The 26,199-nt window shown below is 43.5% G+C and overlaps 1 protein-coding gene across 1 annotated transcript in view; it reads right to left on the bottom strand.

The window, feature by feature from the left end:
* Positions 1–598: 598 nt before the first annotated feature.
* The window catches only part of TMEM184A (transmembrane protein 184A), a 139,274-nt gene continuing 113,673 nt past the window's right edge, over positions 599–26,199 (bottom strand). The window contains exons 6-9 of the mRNA XM_085629241.1: positions 25,292–25,383; positions 24,399–24,568; positions 5,216–5,413; positions 599–3,147 (exon numbers count right to left, since the gene is read on the bottom strand). Coding sequence (XP_085485367.1) covers positions 2,894–3,147; positions 5,216–5,413; positions 24,399–24,568; positions 25,292–25,383 — 714 coding nt within the window. The 3' untranslated portion in view covers positions 599–2,893. The remainder of the gene's footprint in view (positions 3,148–5,215; positions 5,414–24,398; positions 24,569–25,291; positions 25,384–26,199) is intronic.

Raw genomic sequence — 26,199 nt, 5'->3', positions numbered from 1 at the left:
TAGTAAAAATGCTGCTGATCACTAGCAAAATGTCACCACAAGGACCTCAAAGGATGCCGCCTAATGTGTTTAAAATAAATATCTGGACTTTTACTCATTAGACAATGTTTAAAGCTTACCATATATTTTATCAAGTACTTTGTTCCCAAGTGATTCACTATTGGTGAATTTTAACTTTTCTATCAAGATTTGGTGCTGACATAGCATTTATTCATTGTACGTTAAGTATGTCACACAACTCAGTTGATTAATTTTGTCGGTTTCTGTTATTTAAATGACACTAGTATTGGCTGTTTATTTTAGATTTCTCTAAGTGGGCTCAAAAGCTGCTTAGATTATGTACAATTTAAATGTGGTTTACAGGATAAAAACATAGGTATATAAACTGTGTAATCCAGTCAAATCAAAGGTTGAATAAGGAAAACTCTTTAAAAAGAGCCAAAACAAGCACTCTTATTACAGGATCATTGTGTAGCATTCTAAACACTTTCCTTGACAAATCGTAGAGTAATAATTACAGCACAAAATTATATGATGCTTGTAATGATCGCTTGTAAGTAAATTAAAAAACTGGACAAGAATTGGAAAAACTCAATAATAGTAGAAAAACATTTAAAATTTATAAAATAAAAACAGAAATTGAAATTGCAGATTTTACAGGGATCCATAATTACACAGAGTGTTATTAATTACTGAACAGTACAACTCGCATGCAGAGTATATCTTTACTTTTAGAAGTTTGCAGCACCCTCTGAAAGCCTTCCTGCATTACCATACCCTGTTCTGTGGTGATGATACAAGGTTTCTTTGGCATATACAAACCGTCTGTACTAAGTTATTGTAAGGAAGGCGTCTATATATGATAGTCAACCAGGTTCAATTAGTGAGCAAATGACATCACATCATGGCAATAAGTCAGTAGGAGCTGCAGATTGGTAAAGTCCCAGTGGTACACCGAACTGGAAAACATTAACAGGCGCAGGGTGGAATAGATCTTGATGAAATATTTTTTTAAAAGTGACAGCCTCTTGAGAAACAAATTCTGATAGGATGACACTTAAGCAGTGACTTACATTTCCATCATTTTTCCAGGTGCACCACACAAGTGCATTTGATTGAAGTCACTGGGGCCTTCACAATGTCAATGAATACACAACAGCCAAAGAAACCACAGTTTGTGACAAAGCCACTGCTGGCAGAAACATATAGGTTTTTGGATTAATAAATTTAAAAGATGAATAAATAATTTGGCAGATCATGTCTGCACTAGAGACTGTAAAACAGAGACTTAATATTGGAAACACCACTCAAGACTAATTCACAGGTGTGATGATCCATTCCTAAGAATAACACACAGAAGAAGAGATACAGGGATGCGATATCAAACAGTTTGGACAGGCAGGAGTAAAAACGAACTCCAACAGAGTACTGGAAAATAATACAAATATTTTGGTTATGAAAATAAATGTAGTCTTGACCTTTTCAGCAAAGGTGTCATTGACAATGGTTTTAAAGTCATACACATATCTTTGAACTGTGTGTCACACTCTGCAAAGGCAAAAGATTGTTTCAATTCACACAATGAGGAAACATGGAACTTTTTGTGGACATCATTTAAGAGCCAGAATTACTATGTTTAAAATACAAGCTAAGAAAAACTGCTCTGCCTTTTATGGAATGCAGTTATTTTACATTATGAATGAATTCTACAGTGTATGTTTTTGCTGTAAAACGAACCCCTCGATCTAATATTCTACTATTCATGTTTACATTAGTAATGTTTCTTTCTCAATGCAAAAAAATGCAGTAGCATTTTCCAGTCTACTGCACATAATTCAGGTAGGAAGCCACTGATTTTGGTCCAGGATTGGCACTGGTTTTAAGGATGCCACATTCTAACAGTAGGCATTGCCATCACAGCTTTCCACAGATACAATATCCAATCACTCGCCTCCTACATCTGACTGTTAAGTCATTGAATATCATCCCACTGACTAACAACAAATAAATAAATAAAACTCGCCTCTTCATCTGCCATTTTCTTGGTGTTATTTGGGGTTGCAGGACCAGGCAGTATCCTATACAAGACTAACAGCAGCCTGATATGTCCATATTATATATTCTTTTTTTCCACTTTGTTGTATATTGCGCTACATTTAAAATGTGCCTATATGACCTCCAGCCAGCCAATATCTCCTAATTAATGTAATTGTCCAAAACTGTGCATCCTTAAGTTGCCCTCTCTTTGCTAAACTCACAGAAAGGCATAGGTTAACTAAAGGAGAGGTGGTAGCACTGATCGTTCTCCTCAATGTTTCGATAAGTTCAGTGGGTTTGCTCCGAAACAACATTTATTGAATTAGGTTAGTCGTGTGAGAGTCCTCTGGCACACCTGCATTGAAAAATGTACATCCTAGAGAGAAAATGAACTGTGTTGGAGTAACGGACCTAATAAAGTTGCAATGGCACACAGAAGGACTGCAAATCAGAGACAAAGTGGGAAAATGGGCATGGTATTCGGCTGTTCCAGTTGCTGGATAGTCCTACTTTGAGAACACAATGCACCACTTTGAGTAGGCTCATAGTTCCTTTGAGGTGGATAGTCCTGTCATCTTACAGGTTCATTTCCCAGAATTAGACACCCACATTTCTGAACTCATGGGCATCACCTTACATTCCACCTGCATCGGAATGTGCTTGCATTTGTACCCACTGTTGTCCAGACAACGTTTGGAGCACAAGCGTTCCATCCATTCTCCACAGATTGCCATGGTCTCTTAATACTAGTCCATCTTGTGCTGGTTGACTGGAGGGAGAGGCCTGAGTGGGAATGATTGGTCACTTTTTAGTACAGCACTTCCACGGTAACCGTGTACTTATTGGCCTTCCGGTTCTATAGTTCGTCATCTGAAATGATGAGCATCATTTTCTCATTCTGTTTCTTTCGCTTGCTAGAGTGTCCACTGCTGGGGTCAGAAGATACATGTCCATTCTGCCCTTGTGCCTTAGCTTCGGAGTCTTGCATAGACTGTTGTGTGTATTGTTGGTACGTAGGTGAAAAGTTGTGTATGGCATCCTGGACGATATCGTGAGGATTCATGGTCTCCTTCAGCCCACTGGAGATGCTCTGCATCGGAGCCACTGTGACTGGAGAAAGAAGAGGAAAGTCCATCTCAATTTTACGACTACCAAAAAACAGATAAGTTACAGAGCCAACAAACAGATAAGTTACAGAGCCAACACTGAACTTCTAAGATGAGGTCCTGGCTAAGAGCAGGAAGGAAACCAACAGAACTTGGCTGGTACACCCCCAGAGCTCAAAACCACCAAGCACAACTGTCTCCTACTCGAGAAGTGATGGCGCATCACCAATGACCCCTCTGACAGAGCGGCGTACAAAACAGACCACCGGCACATCAAAAAAGCAAAAGAGCAACTATCATTGGCTGTATAGATGTCGCGGTCATCTACCCGAAGGAACTCTTCAAAATCATCTAGGAGTTCTCAAAACTGGCAGCCACAGAAAACATGGTCCACCCTTCCCAACAACTCTACGACACCCTATTGGACTACTTCCATAGCAAGATTGCCGACATCTACAACATCTTCGACCCCCAACCCACCACGCGCAGCTGCAACAACCTCATCCAACCAACGAACACCTGCCCAGCCATAACCTGGTCTTCGCTCGACATTCAGACCACCATGACCATCATGTCTTCCATCCACTCCAGGGCACCCACAGACCCCTGCCCCCACCATCTCTTCAACCTTGGATCCAACATATTCAGTACTGAACTGACCACCATACTCAATGCCTCCATCACCACAGCAACCTACCCAGACAGATGGAAACACGCAGAACTCAGACCACTCCTAAAGAAGCCTTCTGCCGAACCCAGCGACCTAAAAAACTACTGGCCAATCTCCCTACTCCCATACTCAGCCAAAGTACTCGAGAAAGCCATCAACTTGCAGTTCACTGACTAGCTTGAACGGAACCACCTACTAGACACCTCACAATCAGTATTCTGGGCCAACCACAGCACTGAGAACACACTGACCACCTCAACAGTTGTCATCAGAATTCTCCTCAACTGAGGAGAACCGGTGGCCCTGATCCTCCTCGACCTTTCCTCACCATTCAACACCATCTCCTCATCGACAGACTCCACAACATCAGTGTTCAGCAACACGCTCTCAAGTGGATAATCTCATTGCTCTCAGGACACACACAGGGCATCCATCTACCTCCCTTCACCTCCACTCTCAAGGACATCATATGCGGCATGCCCCAAGGTTCATCACTCAGCCCCACCCTGTTCAACATCTACATGACCTCCCTCGCAGACATCGTCAGAGCCCACGGACTCAAAATTATCTCCTATGCCGATGACACCCAGACCAACCGACCACGCACGCAACCTTGGCATAATCCTCGACAGCCAACTGACCATGAAATGACAAGTCAATGCAGTCGCCTCTTACTGCTTTCACACCCTCTGCATGCTCTGCAGAATCTTCAGATGGATCCCAGTAAACCCCAGAAAGTCCATCACACAAGCCCTTGTCATCAGCTGCCTCGACTACAGCAATGCTCTCCACACCGGAATCCCCACCCAGCTTTTCAGAGACTCCAGACCATACAGAATGCTGCAGCCAGACAACTTTCTGTACCTCCCCAAATGGACCCACATCTCTCCCCACCTCAGAAACGTCCACTGGCTCCCCATCCAGAAGAGATGCCAGTTCAAGATGCTCACACACACCAAGACATCTCTCCATGACCAAGGACCATCCTACATCAACCACCGGCTGACTTCCATCCACCCTCGAAACACCGTGCTCGGCTTCATATGCCCTCGCACATGTCCACCACGTTCATCACAGCCACCGCAGGGGCCACTCCTTCTCCTACATTGTCGCCAAGACCTGAAATTATCTCCACCTCTGAATGGCACCCTCCTAGGCAGACTCCGGAAAGTGACCTAAGACCTGGCTTTTCGACTCAGAAACCTCAGTGCCCAGATACCTCGAAGGGTGATAGGCTTGCACTAATATATTAGTCTTTACTGACATAGGCAATAGCCAGACTACCTAGATCTAGCATTCAATATCAGAGGTCAAATTATATGCTTTAAAGACTGTCATTTATTTAATTTGACTACAGGAAAACAAACGCAAAGTTTCACAACAAATTGGACTTTGAACTTACTTGTTGCATTCTCTTTCTTCTCCCGGTACACCTGGCAGGTGAAGGCATAGCGCAAAGCGATGGCTGCAAATAACATCTCGATGCATATAATGAAATTCTGATATCCAGCTGCCACTGTCCCAGCACCCACTAGATTCCCATTTAGGATCTGGACCTCCGGGATCACGCCACATCGCTCGAGGATGGCAAGAAGCATCCCTACAAGCAAAAACACAAGTAAAGGTCAGTGCAAATGTTTGGGTGAAGGGAGTCAACCATAACAAAGCAACATAAGGCCTTACAGAGAGATCCATTTCCCACACCACCCACTAGGAGGTCACCACCATATTCTTTCCAATGCAAAATGAACAAGAGACAGGGAACATTAACACAGCGGAACAGAGATGTGTGAACAGTGTACTGATCGAGGAACGCAAGTTCTTTAACACCTGTAAGGGCGACTAAAAAGATATAAGCGTATTGGTCAAAAGATGTCACATGATCACACAGTAGACCATTTTAAACATTATTTATGAATGGTTGGTCTGGTTTGCATTCACCGTTTAGTCCACATTCAGAAGATTTCTGGTAACTAGTGTATCACTTACACTAGCCATCAGCTTATCTCAAATAGTATAAATGAAAAAGCCATGCATGGTTACGGGGAAGTCCATGTAGGTGTAGGGAACAATAATTGTTTGCTCTATGATGAGAATATGACTGTGTAGTCTTTAGGTCATTTCAAACTAAATTCCATGACATGTGTGTTCGGTAGTAGAAGTTTCCTCTCTGTGGCACCCAGATCAGCATATTTTTAAAGAATTTACATTTTCTTCTTAAAGACTTTCTCAAGCACTGCTCAGTATGGAAATATGTGCACAATTTATTCTTTGGAAATGAAGTACAATTTGGAAAGATAGATCTACTCCACAACAACACAACCCCTCCTCCCCTTTTACGGGCTAATCCTTTCGACCATTGCTTTCTCTAAGATCATTCTCACAGAATTACACTGTCATTCTTACAGAGCTACACAGAGTTTCTTGGTTGTTCCACCATTAAATAGGTCCAAGGGGAAAGGGATAACCTGATCTGTTGAGAATGCCAACCTCTGGAACATTTTCAATTTTCATATGCAAAGCAGACAACCTCTTACGGTTCTCGCAGGGGCCTGAAGGTCTGCTTTATTTTAGCCATTGTTTATCCAGCACATATGTCATACTTCCCATCTAGGAGCAAGTGACCACTCGTGGTAAATAGTATGGCACATTTTTAAAAGACAGCCACCTTTAATTATATATGTGAGAAATTCCAAATACTATGCATTAAAAATCTCTATTTGGATCTCTCGGTTTGGACCACTACTGTGTGGCTCAGATCTTGGACCTCTACCGCTTGGCTCAGATCTTGGATTTCTACCACGTGGCTCAGAACTTGAACCTCTACCGCGTGGATCAGATCTTGGACCTCTACCGCGTGGATCAGATCTTGGACCTCTACCGCGTGGATCAGATCTTGGACCTCTACCGCGTGGATCAGATCTTGGACCTCTACCGCGTGGATCAGATCTTGGACCTCAACCGCGTGGCTCAGATCTTGGACCTCAACCGCGTGGCTCAGATCTTGGACCTCAAACGCGTGGCTCAGATCTTGGACCTCAACCGCGTGGCTTAGATCTTGGACCTCTACCGCGTGGCTCAGAACTTGTACCTCTCCTGCGGGGCTCAGATCTTGGACCTCTACTGTGGGGCTCAGATCTTGGACCTCCACCGCGTGGATCAGATCTTGGACCTCTACTGCGTGGATCAGATTTTAGACCTCTACCGCGTGGCTCAGATCTTGGACCTCTACCGCGTGGCTCAGATCTTGGACCTCTACCGCGTAGCTCAGATCTTGGACCTCTACCACGTGGTTTAGATCTTGGACCTCTACCGCGTGGCTCAGATCTTGGACCTCTACCGCGTGGCTCAGATCTTGAGGTATAGCTTGATTCCTATGACAGTGAGCGTAGGGCCCATGTCTGTGCATACCTGTCATACAGAGGAAAAGAAGAAGGAGATGGGTGAAATGTTTGAATTCACCTCAGCCACTGGTAATTACAGCATTAAAGTTTGTTGTTTTTCTGTGTCTAAATCAAGGCGTAGCTTGGTCAGTAAGATTGGGTAGGTGTGGGATTCAGATTTCCCAACATTCACACAATCACAATGTTAAAATTCATTATACGATGAGCAGGGTGCAAGAAAGGGACTTAAGGAGCAGCATTACAAAGGGAGTAGAATGTGGATTGATAGGGGCACAAAGTGAAAGAAAGAAAACTTTTTTGTGAAATAACCAACATTTTTTAAGGAGAGTGGGTGTGTTTTGTCGTGCGTGTAAAAAAATTCCAGGTGAAATCCAAAAGACACCTCACCATACCCGACTGAAAGCACCTGTACCCAACTATTTATTAGGGGGTATAACACCCCAACCCCCCCCCCCCCCCCTCCAAGCTACACCCCTGCTCTAGACAGACCAGCCATATAGAAATCAGCCATGTTCCTGCTCCAAAAGAAACAGTTCAGCCTGAACTATCAGGCCAGCTGCCCTTGAGGTGAGAACACAAGCAACTCCAGGGTAAAATACATTCGGTAGAAGAAGTCCTCCACCTTGCATCTGCTTGGAAGTCCATGAAAAACAGCACGAGGGGGCGCTCGAGTACCAGTTAATTCATCTATGGATATCCTTCTGTTCACTTTTTCATTATCATTCCTCTTTTTGAGTTATTTTTAATTTGAATGCAATGCCTGTACTATTATTGTTCATTGGGGATATTTTTGATGATTATGTTTACTATATTTACCACTGCAATTTAAGAGATTGTTTTAATATTCAACAGGGTTAATTTTTAATGTTTTACCAGTGTTTAAGGTAATATGATTAGTTTTCCCTTTGAATATTTTCAATTAATAGTCATTGGTGACATTTTTCACACTTTTTCTGTTTTTCTTTTTTCTTGATTGTTGCAGATTTTTTTACCGACAATACCCTCTCTTATGCTTGTGAAATTTGCTTTTTTTATGGGGCAAATATGAGGAAAAATGTAGCTGGCCTCCACATGTTTTTCCTCAAGTGTAACCACAACCTATCTGTCGGAGGAAGGGCGTTGAAGTCTGACCTATAAATGCATCATTTAGAGGGGGGAAAGTACATAATGCATAGAGAAAGTATGATTTTTCCACTCATTTTTAGCGTCCCATCTTTTTATGAGAAATGTTTAAAGGGAAGTGCACATGCCCTTTTCTGCTGGTTAGCAGGGGTAAAGTGCACAGAGTCCGAATGCCAACACAAACAGGTTCAGCTCAAGGGCAGCTGGCAAGTACATGTATTAGTGGAGAGGGCAACTGAGTGGTGTGTGGCTGAGGGCATGCAAGCAAGGCGAGTGGCATATTAAATAAAAAATAAAGCCACTTACCTGGTTTGCTGCACGTTTGACGTCCTCGTCACTCCAGTCCCTGTTCTGTCAGCTCCGTCGGTTTGAGCCTCCAGGCAATTTCCCTAACCAATCCTGGTGCTACTCTCAAGCTGGTAACCAGCATGAAAGAAGCACTAGGATTGGATGGAGCTGGCTGTCTGGAAGCTCACTCAGGCCTTGAAGACCTGTGCATGGTCTCAACCCAGCTGTGTAAGACAGATGGGTAGAGAGCTTCAAAGTGTACATGTCACTTTTGCCGCCACAAGATTGCCATCCAAACTGTCATGCACACTTTGGAACGTCTAGTCAGCCACATTCCTGCAGTCCTCTAAGCTGCCATTTGGCAGCAGAGGAGGACACGCCCCCATTTCTCCCAGCTGGGGGCAGGCTTGCAGCTTTGGTGCGTTAAACGTGATGAATAAAATAATGAAATTATTTCATTGCCATTTTGTTTTTCACGCTTTGGGGCTGATAACAATGGTGTAACGTTCGTGGCGGCGGTGGCGACCATCACGTCATCGTACCCTGAATTCCCCACCGCCATATTACGATGGCGGTGGGTATCGCGGCGGACAGAAAGCCCGTCCGCCAGTCGGCAATCAATACGATTGCCGGCCGGGTGGAGCAGGGGCACAAATATGGTGGCGGTGCCTAGCAGGCACCGCCGTCCATATTATGATGTAGAGCATCGCAGGCCTTTCGATGGCGGCGATGCTGCCATGGAAGGGCTGGCGGGGATTTGCTTTGGGGGGGCCCCCGGATGGGTGGGGTCTGCACTTGGGGGGGTACCTATGGTACCCCCCTACATTGCCTTGCACAAGGTGGTAGGCACCGTGCAGTGCCTTCCATGTTATGCATGGCAATACACAACATGGCATTTTACCATTGCGGCGGGTGCTGCAGCCAGCAACACCCGCTGCAATGTTAAAATGCCAGATGAGACCTCCGCGGTGGCGGTCGCATCATAATTGGGGTGGCGGGACCGCCACATGGCAGGCGGGCGGTCCAGTTACCACTAGGGTGGCAATCCTAATACCCCCTTGGTGTGGCTGCAGCGGGTGGGGGCCATTATCCCACCTCGCGAAGAAACCACCACTGGTTCAGCTACTGAAGGCACAAATATGGGGGAAGAAAACTTAAGGGATGGCTCTTCTTAACACACTGTTTCTCAATTAATTTAAACACAGCTTAAGTCTATAGTTGATGCATTCAGCATATCATGTCCTTGGCAGGATTCCAACTAGGGAACCTCACTGCACTTCCTTTCAGAGGCAACCTCCCTGGTTTCTGAGCCACTGTACAGGTAGACAAGAACTTATATTTTGCTGTTGTTTAATTTATGGAAGTGACACACACCTCCCAAATGGCAGAGGACACTTTTACCATGCAATATCAGCCATAAGGGCAACAGAAAACTCAGAAGGGGATGGTGCCAAACAATGATGCTGATATCTACTAAATAAATGGCCAACCTCAGTTTTTACAAAGCCAATGCGCCTGGCGTTACTTTGTCAATGCCCGTTTTGTTGTATCGTGATTTTTGCAAAACTTTATCGCTGGGGATGCTGCCAGGGTCCTAGTCTTAAAAAACATCATGGCTAAAATATTATTTTGGTCTCAGAAAGCATACATTGCCATAGTATTCCCTGGCATTTAAGGGAACTACGTTGTGCTGCTCGTAAAGTGAAAGTAGGCAACGGCTGAAGTGGGAACACCCACCGCCCTTTGCTGTGTGCTGCAGCGAGTGGAAGAAAAATGTGAATGACACAATAACAGACCAATGGATAAAAATGACTGTCTGAAAGCGGCTTATGACATGTTACAACATAATATTTCTCCATGGCAATGATCCGGGTGGAAATTACAATAACTTGTTGCAAGTTTCACAGAACCTTTTTTTTGGAACGGATGCATTTTATTCAGCTATACGTTGCTGATGAAGAACAGGGTGCATTAGATAAACAGGCACAGGGAAAGCCAAACAGGTCTCGCTATTAGCAGGAGTGGCAGTATTCCATTTTTGTGCTAATTAGTGGTATGTGTGACAGTACATCTTCTGTGGTGCAGACCTCTGTGTTTTACAAGGCCTTGACCAGTCGTGGCAGGTGTCGGAATTTAACTCACTGAGCCATATTGCCGTTGAAAGCATCAGTATGCTACTGATATTACTCAGTGCAGAGACTCGAACCTGGTACCAGTCCTTAAGTCGCCAGCTCTGGCCATTACGCCACATTCTCGCCCCACTTTCATGGTTGGTTCTGTTTTAGGCAGTATTGCGCATCTTTTCACCCTGTATATTGTGGGTCTGATAGCTCACGTGATATAATTCAAACACTGCAATGATCTGTACTTGATCCCATGGGTTGTAGTTTGACAGAACATGACAACATTCAGCCTTTACTACTCATGGAGGTGATTAAAAAAAACAAAAAAACGACTATTTGGCAGAAAAAAACATCAGTTTTGTGCCGTTTTTTCAAAATCGAGCAAATACGGCCCACGGGCACTGGAGTGCTTTACATGACCACCGGATTACATTACACAAGCTCAGATTCATTTTCTTAGCTCCAGAGAAGTGATTTCCCGGAGTCAGAGTATGTTGAGCTGACCTGGTTTCCCAGTTCCAGAGTCAGCAGCACTGGCCATCAGGTCACAGCTCTGTTAAACAGCACCAAAAGAGCCTTGGGAGGGGGGGGGGGGGGGGGGGGGGGAGTATGGTCTACAAAGGCACGCCAACTTCCACTGTTTGACACTATTCTCCTTCTAACGTGTTGCCTCCCCTTGCATATCTAAAGCTGTGACTTTATCCCGCAGTAGAAGAGATCATACCAAAGAAAGCACTGCTCTCATGCGATTTATAATGGTAAACAGCATAAGAGCAATGCAATGATTGGCTGGGACAGGCAACCACAGCGCTCCATCCAAGACCCATCCAATCTGTGTGCTGCAGAGCAGCGCGGGGATTGGCCTGAGCGGGCTAGAAAAACACTCCGTAGAGATTAGGGAGTCTGTGGGTTTTCTCCAGCCCAGCTGTTCAATGCGGCCGGGCTCAAGAAACCTAAGTGTGCATGTATGTTTTGGTTGGCCTGAGAAAGCAGGCCAAACACATAGGCGCACTCAGGGAGTGCACATAGAACTCCTCCTCCAACCTCCCATTCATCAGCCCGCCCCTCCATATAGCGCTGGCTCAAGCCGGCAAATCAAACATAAAATGATGCTAGAACATCGTTTTATTTTTCCATTTGCTGGCTCTGAGCCAGGCAGTGGGGCGATGCTCCTCCACCATTGCACAGGAGCCGCCGCTGGCAGAACCCGTTGTGTATAGTTTCGCCATTATGAGGCTGGGCGTGTGTGTTTGCATGTGCAATGGTAGTGTCTGAATAGTCTTGTAACGCTTAGACAGCAATAAGGGCTGGGAGGGCTGGCAAACATATACTGCTTTGGCGGCAGGCAGACATGCTCGTGAGGAAATGGGAGAATAAAACTGACTTTTTTGTCAAGGAACTTAGAGAGTTAAAGGGCAAAATGCAGTCACTCAAAGTGCAGTTGCCCAATGGCTGAAGTGGGCTGTTACATTGTCCCATGCTGCAGTGAGTGTGAGAAAAACGTGAGTAGCACAACAGATCAATGGGTGAAGAGAGCTGGCTGAAATCCCCTATACCCAAGTATATTACATATATAAGATTTACTAAAAACAAAAGGCCTTGGCTAACGCCAGACCTAATGAGGCAATCCACCTAGGAAAAAGGTCTAAGTTTCCTCCTTCCACACATGCAGCTGTCAAGCAGACGCATGCATGCAACATGCTTTGTTCATTTAGTGCAGGTTGCATTCAGGTACATTCGCCTTACACGCCAGAAAGCCACATCTTCGGGAACAGAAGAGTTTTCGAAAAATAGAGCACACACTCCATATCAGCTCATGCAGAATTGGAGATACCGCATGAACAAAGTTGTGTTTTGGCACTCGAGTGTGTGCATGTTTTATTTGTGTTGATTTTCTGTGCCAATAACCTTTGAACCACTTCCCTTTTTTTAATGCCTTGTCTTATTTTAATCTTCTTACATTAGCTACCTGTGGAGCTCAAGGGACAAGCCAGTAACCATATCTCAATTGGCAATGAGTGAGCACTTGAAGCGAGTGGATACTTCAGTCATGTGGGGGAATTTCTCTCCCCAAGGAATTTCTGAAAGTTCCTTCTATCCCCATCTTTCTATCAGTCATTTTTAATTTCTTCCTTTTCTCAATAAGTATTTTTGTCTTTTTTCTCCATCTTTTTCTCTTTTCCTTCCTTCTGCCTTTTTATGCATCCAGTCATCTCTCTTCCCCTTTTCTCACCCAGCTGTCTTTCATCCATTCTTAGATCACTCCATTTATCATACCATTTAGCTCGATCTATCCATCTAATTTTCTGTCCTTCCTTCTTTTTCTCATCCAACCATTCATCTGATCGTATTCATGAGCGTCTGAATAGAGACCAGCAGTCTCTGATCAAAGTCAAAATAACTAAAAACAAAAAAGTAAATGTTTTATATTATTAAGTACTGATATGTGGCGCCCACCCCCACTCAGTTTGCTGAAGTAGCGGTTTGTGATGCCCCTGGTGGAGTTTAAAGTTCTCTATCTCCTACTGCACTGTTGTGAGGCTGATTTGTTAAGTACTGCAAATAGGTGCACTTTTTAGGACAGTGGTTCTACACCTTTTAACTTCTGTGGACCCCCCTAATCATTACTGGAACTCGGGAACCCCCACTGAATCATTATTGTACGCGAGGACCTTGGCTAAGCATCTGTGATGATTTGAACCGCAAACCAATACAGAAGCAAGCATTCATCCAACAAATATACAAATGATGATATATTTTAATTCACAAACAAATATATAAAACCAATGTAAAATCTCAATTTTATTGGGAAGGTTGGAGCTTTTATAAATTCAATTGAGGCCACTCTCCTCGTCCATCCTATATTCTGTTTGATGCATTTGCACTTCTCCCACAGATTAATTTGAGGGCACTACCTTCATTTTTAGCCTCAAATTTCAAAAGATCCTTCACAAAACGATCTTAATTGTTCTCTATTGAATCCGTAGAGGTAATTGCAGACTGACCAGTGAAGTTTTACTATACACATATTGATTTTGCATTTTTTGTATTTTAAAAACCATGCATTTTTATATTATGTAAGTTTTATAGATAGTGATGTGCGACAAAAAAAACTTTGATCAGTTGTCGTTATTTTTGTTAAAAAATGTAGGAGTCCTTCCCTTCCCTTTGTGATCAGAGCTGAACTCCTTTTGTGTGGATTATTGTGCGTCCAGGTTGCTGTTTTAACATTTGTATTTCTTGTTTTCGTTTTTACCTCCTGCAGCGCCAAGAGGGACAGCGGGCGGGAAATTCCTACAACGTAGTATAGCAATTGGAAGCACTGAAAAACAGAGCTCAGACCCCGCGTCCCAAGCCCCTGCAGAAGCGGAGTACCTCTTTGCATTGAGTACATTTGTACCAATGGATGTTTGTTTGATTTGTACCTAGTTTAGGTTTATTACACTGCAGTAAACTAATGTGGCCAGCAGATGGAGTCAAATTCACGTTTTGCTGTAGGCATTGTGTGTCGGCCGGCGAGCATGCTGTGTTCTGTGTTTGGTTTCGGTAAACAGCAGATGGGTCACGTCTTGTGCCTCAGACTCTGGACTCTGAATTAGTGGCTCGTCATCAGCCGTACAATATTGCCATTTACATGTAATCCGTACACTGGTGCAGCAAGGATGCCATAGGCCCCAATGCAAGCTAGGGAAATGGGCTTTTAGACCCGGTTAGGAAATCATAGAGGCCTATAATGGGGGTGTCGCCGGCCTCTCCCAGCCCCGCTGCCACTGCACTTTCTGCATCTTTACTAGCTAAACCTCTGAATTATTACAGGTATATAAAAAGGTGCTAAAGTCGGACTGGGACAGAAAATAGACCCGGGCACCAAAAAGGAAAGTGGTCCCCATTAGGGAATTAGTAAACAAAAAAATTGGCACATTTGTAAATTGAGGAAGTTTTGAACTTGTAAAAATGTTCTCTAAGGTATGGAAGACTACATGGATTTTAGCTTGCTGCAGGCAATGTTTTTTTTAAATATCAGAGAAATAAACAAGCATTGGCGAAGTCACTCTTTTGGTTTTGTTAACTTATTTTGGACATGTTTGCAACATGGCTTAAAGCTAAAACAAAAACAAAGCATTTGCAATGCAATAGGTCTATCATTTAAGAGAGTTTGAACTATTGGCATTGTAAATGACAATGCCTTTCATTTATGTGTTGTTTTTAAACAGATAAATAAAAGGCATTGTCATTTACACTGCAATATCTTAAACTCTTGCAAAAGCGAGACCTATTGCATTGCAAATGCGTTCGTGCTATAAAAATAAAAAAACAGCAACAGAGGCAGTACAAAGTTATTTTAGAAAATAGTGCTTGGAGGCTGTAATTATAGCATACCGAGTAACAATACATGTAAAAGGGGGGTCGCCATGGGAGGTTACAAAATGAGACAAGGCGGTACTAAGGAGGGACTTCTAAGCCTATTGACCAATGAACACCCACAGTTTACAGTGGACAATGGCACAAGCCAATGAAAAATATGGGTGGAGAGTGGGCAGAGCTTTAAGTCCCTACCTGAATACAGCATGCCTCGCACAGCAGTGCATGCGCTGCCCAGGCTCGACCTAAAAAAAAAGTGCTTGGACGTGGCTAGTGTTGACTGCATCATATTGCTTTTTTTCTTTTTAAACATGCTGAACAGCAGCTCATGTGGCTGTGCAATATGTGTAGAAACAGCGCGGGGAGGGGGTTGTTAAGAAGCCTGAGGGTGGGGTATCAAAACGGATGGGGTGAAAATGGACAGGGAAGGGTGGGGCGAGAGCGGAAAGCAGAGGGAAACGGATAGCAGTGGGCTAAACGGACGACGGGGGAGGGGGAGCGTACATTACCATGCTCTCTTATAGAGTGGGGGACAAAACTAAAAAAAATGGAACCTTCAGGAAAGTGCATCCAGTGGAAGAACACTGGCCGCACGGCATGGACAGAAGCCCGGAGAAGAGTACAGGAGGATGTGAGCAGCCGGTTGGAAGCTGGAGGCCTGACCAATAAGAAGGAAGGAAATGAGAGTGAAGTGGACGCCAATCAATGGTAAGTATTGGTAAGCAATGAGCGGCCTGTAAGCCTGTTTTTAAGCTTTGTTTTTTGTAACAATAGCTTTTACTGACATTGCATGTACGCTGTAGGTGAAACCCAATACAGAAACTGGCCCAGCACACCATAAAACAGGCCCACAAACAGCCAGAAAACTGACATTTCACACTGACATTTCAGAGCAGCCCGTTGGCAACTACCTGATTGCGCCGTATGCTAGTCTGACCCTGAAAGATGCTAAGGAGCAGAGTACAATAAATATACTAAACTTGCGCGCTACATTAGAGCTTTAATATCTCCTGTTATTACCCAAATCTGGTATTACTATTAGAGTATTTCTGCAATGCTTTTAATAATGCAATATTTAGAGCTCACTGCCTGGGCAGCGCTAAACTAATGGTCAAACACATGCAGCAACACGGCTGGTAATACTGACTTTGCTGTCTCTCATGTCTTTCCACATTTTTATTTAATGGAGAGGATGTGGCCTAACGGCTAGGGCGGTCGACCTCCCTGCTGGGGAACTGGGTTCGAGTCTCGGCAGGGACTTTCAATATCCTGTGAATCTGGGCAAATCACTTAATCTTCCCGTGCCGAACAAAAAATATTTTTTTTAAAAATAATGTGTCCGTCTGTAATGCAACTGGTGCTCATGTAAAGCGCTCCGATACCTTCGGTTCTAGTTCAAGCTATATAAAACTAAAACTAAAATAAAACATTTCAGTGTCATGCATGGAACCAGGGCTTTAAGTAGGATGAAAGTAGTTATTCGGGGGGGTCTCAAAGAGTGGAGTGACATTTGTAAATAAGGGCGTAGTTTAAACACGTCAACTATATTTCAGCGATTTCCCATAGTGTGCCACCGACTGGTATTGTGGTTCCTCTCAGAGATTTCTGTTATTGCATTCAGATATATAACACAACAACAGACCTACAGCTAAGCCAGCGAGGACTACTGAAGCTATCCATGGTCGTTAGCTGTTAGAAATGAGTACCAACAATAATTTTGTAGTAAATTCTATTGAAAAGGTTTCTATTCTGAAATTGTGAGACAGTGAATTAAACATTACTGAGGCTCGTGGAAAGGGTAATGGTCTTCAGAGTCTCTCAATAATTTCGGTTATGTTCACTCTATGTTCGATATGCACACTTTTTTTCTCTACACATCTCATCCATTTGCATATCTTAAACCTCATTTCTTTCCTTTTCAGCACCCTCTTTTTACTGACTGCTTAATGCACTTCTTTGCATCTCTTACTTCACCACCCCGTTCAAACACACGATGCACAGAATCATCTTTGATCATTGTATTACTTTTACTTTCGCCTTGTCAATATTTGACAGCTCTGTACCTCCTTCACACACATTTGCTCAGAATCACATTAGCAACTGGAATACAGGAACTTTGCTCTGTGCACTCTGCAGAGAGGCCAAAGATTCAATGACCAAGTATTCTGAACACCTTTTTGACCCACTGACAGGCACTATCTTCAGCCTCAACTCCAGAGCTCTCAATTGTGGCTGCTTATAAACACCCGGAGGAGACTCAGTTCAAAGTAAGCACTGTACCCGCTACACAAAAAATTGAAAAGCACAACTGCCTGGAAATAGCTAATATTGTTTGGGGAAAGCAAGATTAAGTAAAGGATGAAATATAAGCAGGAACCAAACCTCTAACCTGGATTAATTTAAAGTTTTTACATTCATTGTTCAGGCATTTTCAGTTTTCTTGCCAGTATAGTTTATAGTTAAAGACGTAAATATAGGGTCCAACAAGGGCCAGTTTCAGTGTCCTTTTACATTTTTACTGGGTCCGAGTACCATGGAGACCCGGCCCACTTAAAACCATGCATGGATCAAACAATGTAAATGTCGCTTTCATCGGAAGTGGTATGGATATCATGCATAGTCCAGCATGTACACCCTACCACATAAAACATTTTACTGATAGATTGTACTTCTTTTACTTTTGGGATATTTCTGGGACTCCCAGGTCATTAGCATACCTTGTAATTGAGGTTTTTTTAGATCTTTTTTATAGACGCTGAATACTGTCTACCAAATTTCCGCAAGTCCAATTTCATTACCGCTATTTTTTACATTTATCAATGAACTCTGGAGATGTATGTAGACTATAAGTGAGGCATTTGGAGAGTCCAGTAAAAGAATAAAAAGAGGTATATTGTGGTGTAGTTTTGAGGCATTGGGACTACCCTAAATCTAGGCAACAGCGGCTATGTATTTGACAAATACATTTGGCGATTTCTGCAACTTTTGGTCGATCAGGCTGGCGTGTACTCAGCTATGCAACATTAAATTTGCACGCATTTCATCCAGGTTGCTGGCCAGCCTGTTTCGGATTCTACTGACGTACACTGCGTTATACACGAAAAATTGAGAATGGGGGATGAATTTACCACTTTTCTTCCTGAAAATTGAGCCAAAACTATGGCATGGGCAGCATGACACTGCTCCAGTGCATCTTTAATAAACCATGCATCCATCACATGAACTGCTGGTGACTGTCTGCTTCATTGAGTCTTCAAGCTGTGTGCCATCAGTGGATCCTTGCACCAAGCTGCAGGTAGAACCTCACCAGGACCCATTATGCACAGCCAGGGAAGAAACTAAGGTGCATATTATTACATATTTGAGCCCAATTTGGGATGCAACGGCTCCTTTCTTGGCAGTTCAGGCTGGACTGTTCTCGTGAGGCACAGGGTCAAGACTAATTTGCATATGGCTGGGTCTAAACTGGGTGGCATAGTGAGCAAAAAAACGATGGATTTAACCCAGATCTCTTGACTAGGGGTGAATGTTTGATGTTCCGCATTCCGTCCATCATTTGTGTGACTTTTGCTTTCTCGCCCTAAGTGTGCCGGATAAGCCCAGATGTTGGTCCCGGGCTCACTGTGCCACTGGATTCAAGCTATCCTGGTTGACAAGGGGTGATACCCCGAAACCGGTCCCAGGATGCTTGTTTCTGGTCCAAGGAGGACCTGGCTTAACAGTTTGGGCTGGAGTGTTCTCATGAAGAGCAGGGTCAAGACTGATTTGCATATGGACCGGATATTGTGCATTTTGTTATTGTGCATTACCTTCAAAAAGGCAGAGAATTTAAGTTGCACTGATCTTCTTAAAATTGTCCATTCTTCTTCCAAGCTCCCACTGTCTTTCTAATGTGTCTCTTGACAAATCTGAGCGGACTTCAAAGGAGAAGTCCTTGCTTCTCACTGCTTTCATTTTTAATGCCAGGTTCAAAAACATTTCTTTCACGGCATAAGTTTGAAAGTTGATGAGGATTTTCCTCGGCTTAGAAAGACAGTGCAACTTAAATTCCCTGCCTTTTTGAAGGTAATGCACAATAACAAAATGCACAATATCAGGTCCATTCAGGAGGCAGATGAACTACTGGAGAGCATCAGTAAAGGGCCCCCGTAAGCAAACCACTTGCTAAGCTATGTTTTGGAGGTTGAGGTGAGGGTTACAGCCTATGGTTTGTGGAAAAAGGAAAAAAAAGAAAAAGGGAGAAAGAGGAAGGAGGCGAGATATATATATAAAAAAAAATATAAAATATTTTTTATATACACACAAAAGGAGGATACAGAGAAAAGACAAAAAAAGGGGAAAAAAAGGCTTCAAAACATATAAACACGTATTTTGGGGTACGATGTAGGGTACAACCCCTCCCTTTTTCCTCATGTCTGGGTGGGTAACACATAGGTGTAAATAGGTAGAGGAGAAGGAGGCTACGGACGCCATATCTGGATAACAACTTGTCCAGGTAAATGGGGGTTGGGTTCTCCAAGGGGGGCGTAGGGTGGGGGTTAGGGGAGCACAGGGGAATAATAAATATACCCAATTCGTCTTATTTAGTTTAGGTTGCGTTGACCATATAGTTTTAGTTAGACTAGGATTGACTGGTGGGCTAAAGTCAAGGTGTAACTGCTGCATCGTATCAAGGAGGGTGTGGTGGGCGGAGTACTCTCTTAAATGAATGCCTTGCAGATATTGTCCTGGAATGTGAATGGCTTGGGGGGCTCGTGTAGAAGAAAAATTTCACGATACCCGAGAGATTCCCCTGCCCAAGTCTTAGTTATCCAGGAGACTCATCTTCTTGAGGCAGAAACTAAAGATATATTAAAATCACAGAAATGGGTGGATTCTTTCGCATGTACTGACCAGATGGCAAATATTAGGAGGGGGGGGGGGGGTGGATCCTTTTTAAAAAAATCAGCTAAAGCACATATTTTACAATACAAGGGTGACCCAGGGGGAAGATGGTTGATACTGAGAGTCATTATCAGAGAGGTTCTCCTTACATTAGTCGGCTATTACGGTCCGAATCATGATGACCCCTCTAACCTCCAAACTATTTTCTCGCACTTATTAGACCCGAGCCGGTGATATGGGCAGGTGATTTTAATATCTTTCTTGACTCTAAATTGGATAAATCTCCCAATAGTAGAGCAATCACCCCTTCGAGATCAAGTGTATCCCTCCTGGCAATAATGTCCCAATTGGGCCGTAGCGATATTTGGAGAGAAAGGTCAGGGCAACAGATGGGGTATCGTATAGGAATCTTAAGTACAAACACAAGTCACAAATTGACTATATGTTGATTACCCATACTCTCAGAGACAGAGTAAAGGACATAACTTATCTGCCATCGTATATGTCAGACCACTCTAGTATTTTACGGACGTTACAGAGCCTACAGACTCAACAGGCCAGAGCGTGGTCTTTTGACCGTACTCTGCTACTAGAGTTGATGAGTTTTCTCTCCTGGGAAACAAACCAATTTTTAGATACCAACTTGGGAACTGCCGACATCACTATAGTTTGGGACTCTCTCAAGGATTTTCTGAGGGGTATAATAACCAACAGGGCAAGCTATAGATGTAAGAAATATAGAGAAGAGATCATGGGTTTGGAGGAAGAAATTAGGAAAGTGGAGATAAAACTAAATACCCAAAAGGGAATCGGACAGAAGGAAGATCGGGAAATCAGTAGGAAACTGAAATAACAAATGGAGACTGTTCTCCAGGGGCGGCTTATACGTAGGTGGGAAGTGAGCAAGATGGCCCATTTTGAGTATGGGGAAGGAGCTGGAAACCTATTAGCTTGGAAAATCAAGGCAGACCAGCTCTGGAACCATATTAAGGAGATCTCAGTGGGTAATGGAGAACTTCCCATTTCTTCAGACGTGGGTACAGGAGAGGCCTTCCTGGATTACTTCCAGGAGATATATAAAGAGACCTCCACAGATGATAAATTTAAGGCAAAATCTTGGTTGGAGAATATCACTCTAACGCCTATCAGTTCCAAACAACAAGTTCCAAACAACAACTGGAAGTGAGGAAAGCATTGGCGAGTGGGAAAAGGGGTAAAGCAGCCGGCCCGGATGGGCTTCCAATTGAATTATATCGATCACTTGGAGAGAGTTTAATTCCAACAATAACTCTTCTATTTAATAAAATCTTTATGGACAGAATCAGCCCACCGGTAATGTGGAATGATGCTACTGTAGTCCTCATTCTGAAACCAGGTAAAAACTCCCCCAGCTGTGGGTCTTATTGGCCCATTTCGCTTTTGAATGCAGATTATAAAATCTATACAACCATCTTGGCTACTAGATTGGGGGAGGTGGTTGGAGATATTCTCCACCCCGACCAAAAGGGGTTTGTGAAAGGGTGACAGTTAGTAGACCTTACCTGTGACCTGGTCGGTGCAATAGACATCGCCTCTACTTATTCGCTCCCCCTCACAGCCTTGACCCTAGATGCCACCAAGGCTTTCGATAGAGTAAATTGGATTTACCTATCGGAAGTCATGGAGAAATTCAACCTGGGCGTAATATTCTGCTGCGCTATACAGTCGATATATAAATCCCCATCAGCTAAGCTCCTGGTGAATGGCTGTCCAACAAAGCCATTTTGCAAAACCAGAGGAACCCAACAGGGTTGCCCTCTCTCCCCCCTGCTGTTCGATATGTATATCGAACCATTCGCACAGAAATTAAGGGATAACCCTGATATAGAATCCTTTAGACATGGGGATTGGGAGAGAAGGGTAGCTCTGTATGGGGATGATATTCTGATATTGTCAGCAGACCTAGACAGAACTCTCCCAGTAGTAATTAAACTGGCGGAAAAGTTTGGTAAGGTTTCTGGTTACGAGATAAATGCCGGCAAGACAGAAGTCATGATTTGGAACATCTCGCACACTGCATACCAGACAAGCTGCAGTATGCGCTACCTTGGGGTTACAATTACCCAGGATATTAATAAACTGGCAGATACCAATCTATCGCGAGTCCTCCGGGATTGCCACAAACAAATGAAGTCATGGGTGCACCTCCCCATATCCATTCTGGGGAGAGTTAATCTAGTCAAAATGTCTATACTGCCTAAAGTTACTTTTCTTTTTAATACAATTCCTCTCCATTTTGACAGATATTATAGGAAAATTTCAGCAAGAAATAAACTCCTTTATCTGGGTATACAGATCTACCAGAATAGCATGGAAGAAACTAAGGCGTAGGAGAGAGAAAGGGGGGTTGGTGTTACCTGATTTACAATTCTATGCTTGGGCGTTTCAACTCACTCACTCTCGTATGTCACTGAAAACGCCAAGTGATAAAGGGAGTGGAGCTATGTTTCTGGCCATGTTGAAAGGAACGGGGATGCCGGCAGAAGGGTTCATGTTTAAATTCGGCGATCACAAATTCTTTAAAAAAATTAAACTCAAGGTCCTGCAGGGTTTTGCCAGGATATGGGCATCGCTAAGGAAGGCGACAGGTCTCAGTTACTTCTCCAAACTGGCACCACTCTGGGATTCCCCAGGCTCCCCAGAATGCCTTTATGACAGGCTGGCAATCCCACTTAGAGATGCTGGACATAAAGTATGGGGAGACTTAGGCAGCAATGAAACATTCATCTTATGGGAGGATCTAAAAAGGAGAGTGAGTAGTGGCCTCTCAAGATTTAAATATATCCAGCTACAAAGTTGGATACAATCCCAGTTCAGAAAAGAAAAAAGCATTGGCGAGGGAACCAGTTTGGAGCAACAGCTTGTGGAAAGGCCAGCAGGTAAAAAGGAGGTCTCCTATTGGTATTGGGCCATAGAACAGGAGGTTGATGGGGAATTCAAGTTGGCTGATGAGCTGGGGGGTGGATTGCTGCCTAACGAACAGTGTGATCATCTATGGCAGGAATCTTTCAAAATTCTCTTTAACATAGTGAAACCAGCATGGTTGAGGAGGAATCACTTATTCTCGGCTCACCGTGCATACCTATCCCCTCTCAGGTTATCAAGAATTGTTAAAGGCTCACAAGTCCGATGTAAAAAATGCGGATTGTTAGAAGCCTCGGACCTCCATAGGTTTAGAGACTGCCCTTCCATCCAGGCATTCTGGGAAGATGTACAAAAAACAATGGAGAGTATACTGGGAGTGACAATTGCAATTGACTTAAAACTAATAATCTTTGGCTTACATACCCAGGTACTAGGACCAGCCAGACTCTTGCTATTCTATTCAATTTTACTGGCAAGAAGACAAATATGTAGACATTGGGTAGATCCTGCCCCTCCCAAACACTCGGACTGGTTGATCTCTTTGTATGAAACATCTCAAATGGATACGGCCAGAGTATGTAGCAGGAAAAAGATCACGTACTGGGACTTATTGTTGCAGTGGAGATTCATTTTTTTGTTGTTGTTTTCTTTTTGTTGTGGTCCAATGATTATGCCAACTAGACACTCCTTGGGCCAAACTGGATATGCCCATGGTTTATGAGGCATCGAGAGGGTCCACAGGGTCTCTTGATCTATCTGGAGTGATACCTAACCTCCCCAAATCGATGGGAAGTGGCTTTTTGGTCTGGAAATACACCCTTCCAGGCTTCGGGCTGATGGTATCGAGAGAATCTGAGGGAAGAGCCCATGTCATCCTAGCCTATTGGAAAGGGGAATGTACAGACGGTCTGCATACTATGGGTATTGGCGAATGAGGACAAAAAAAAAAAAAAAAAGACTGATTTGCATATGGCTGGGTCTAAACTGGGTGGCATGGTGAGCAAAAGAACAATGGATGTAACCCAGATCTCTCGCCTGGGGGTGAATGTTTGACTTGTTCCGCATTCCGTCCATCATTTGTGTCTCTTTTCCCTTCTAGTCCTCTGCCAGCATCCATTTTCTTATAACAGTAAGCATGAAGCACACAGGAGGGGCATCCAGTTTGAGCACTTGCACGAAGTGGTCTGAACTTGGTCCTTGACTATTGAGTGCTCTTCAAGGAGTCCAAGAAGGGCTTAGACCAGGGTCAGCTGTTAAGCAGAAGCAGATTTTAGCCAATCCGTTGGACTGGCGCAAGTGGGTGTTGAGAGGGTGAGAGAAGAGAAGCCAGTCCTACTACAATGTTATAGGGGGACTTCATTAGCCAGGGAGAGTGGAGGAGGCTGGATCAAATGATCGAGGTTGGATCTCGCTGGATACACAGCTGTTTGCAGAGCGTGTGCGAGGGTCGTGGCAAGCGCGTTACCTTTTTAAAGCAAAACCAAACCATGAAACCTACCTTGCCAGAAGGAGAGGAAGATGACGGCTTTGATAGTGAGGAACTTGAGGACAGGCTCAAAGGGCCGTAGAAGTTCTTTGGTTGCAAAGTAGAACAGAAAGAGAGAATATAATGACAGGCTGACCGAGAAGTTGTAGATGATTGTGATGTAGAGATATCCACTCTGAGCGCTGAGGAAAGAAGAATATTCATCAGTTCCAATGGCAGACACACTCAAGTCCCCCACTTAGTAAAACACAGTCTGGATCATTTGCAAAACACTACCCTGGGCCATTGTTAAACTAGAATCTGAATCATCAGTAAAATACAGTCATAGATCATAGATAAAATACTGCCCTGGATCATCAATAAACTATTGACTAGGATCATTAATAAGATACAGCCCTGGCAGGGGCCTAGCTGCCATTGGTGGAGCAGGTGCAATGGCACCGTGGCCCATTGAACCCTGATAATTGTTGTGTTTTACTACCCTCCGAAGCAGTCAATGGGGCCATTTTCCATGTGTGCACCCGCGCGGAGGGCATCTAAGCTACGCTACTGAGCCCTTAATCATGAAAACAATCCTGCCCTGAATGATCAAGAAACTATTGCTCTGGCTAATTAATAAAATGCAGCCCTGGATCAATGATTAAGTATTTCCCAGGATCATCAAAAATTAGGTATTGGCATCCATTGCGTTTTCTTCTTTCATGCTTCAATGCAGTGCATTGAAGCACTCACTACCAAGGTGTGGATTTTGGTCTGCTTTTCCTACTAATATAAAGGACCAGATTTCAGTACAGAAACTCAGTTTTTCAAGGGGTACAATCTCAGATTTTAGAATACAGGAAGCAATATCCAAATAGATCCCACCATCTCTCCTCACACACAAACCACTGTAGTCCAGTTCTTACTTGAAGTCGCCATCATGATACTTATTAAAAGCCTGGAGGACAATGGTAACGACGGCCATGATCGGTTTCACAATGCAGAACTGCAGTGTCGCCTGTGGGAAAAGGTGGACACACACTATGTCAAAAACTGATTAACAATATTAAAAAAACATAAATTGGATTAAACTTAATCGATGAAATGCAGCATAAAGATGCAATTGTACTTGTCGTGCTGAACTCTTAACACACAGAAAAACACACAATCAAACAGGTGTGAAGCTTGAGCGAACTCTGGAAATTAAAACCACATTAAATCATTTATATAAAAGTTAACAGATAGGGTGAGAAAATGGGTTGTTATTTGGGGAGGATGTGACTCCTTCCCAAGCAATAAGTCCAACATCTTGTCAATAAACCTAATAACCCTCAACACCTGGCAGCTGGGGCACAAAGCAGACAGACTTAGCTAAAAAAAAAATGTTTAAAGTATTTAGCAGTGTCAAAACAATCGAAAATCAAAGTATAACACAATACAAATTCCACAACTAATTTCTAAAAACAGAGACACATTTAATAAGAAAAATAACACCAAATCAACTAAAACACAAAAAGCATTTTTTAAGTTTTATGGTAAAAGGTGCTATGAAAAAGTAAAGCCCCTATCAGAAGTAACTGTTTGCGGTTGACTGGCACCTAGGCGCGATTTCAGGCTGACCGCAATGTTGCTGAGGTCAGATACACACAGCAAGTCATCCCTGTCGAAGATTTTACCTTTCGACTTAGTTTCTGAAATGGAAATAAAAATCCTCCAGTAGGGCAAGGGTGGAGGCTGTATTCAGGTATGTCCTCTCTAAGTCCGATAGTCATTGGAAGAAGTTCGGCTGAAGCCATTGGCTTGGGTGGAAAAAGTGCAGATTTGGAAAATGTAA

The sequence above is a fragment of the Triturus cristatus genome, chromosome 10 (assembly GCF_964204655.1).
Source record: "Triturus cristatus chromosome 10, aTriCri1.1, whole genome shotgun sequence".
In the NCBI taxonomy this organism is placed as follows: Eukaryota; Metazoa; Chordata; class Amphibia; order Caudata; family Salamandridae; genus Triturus; species Triturus cristatus.
This window is presented reverse-complemented; position numbering and strand designations above follow the sequence as displayed.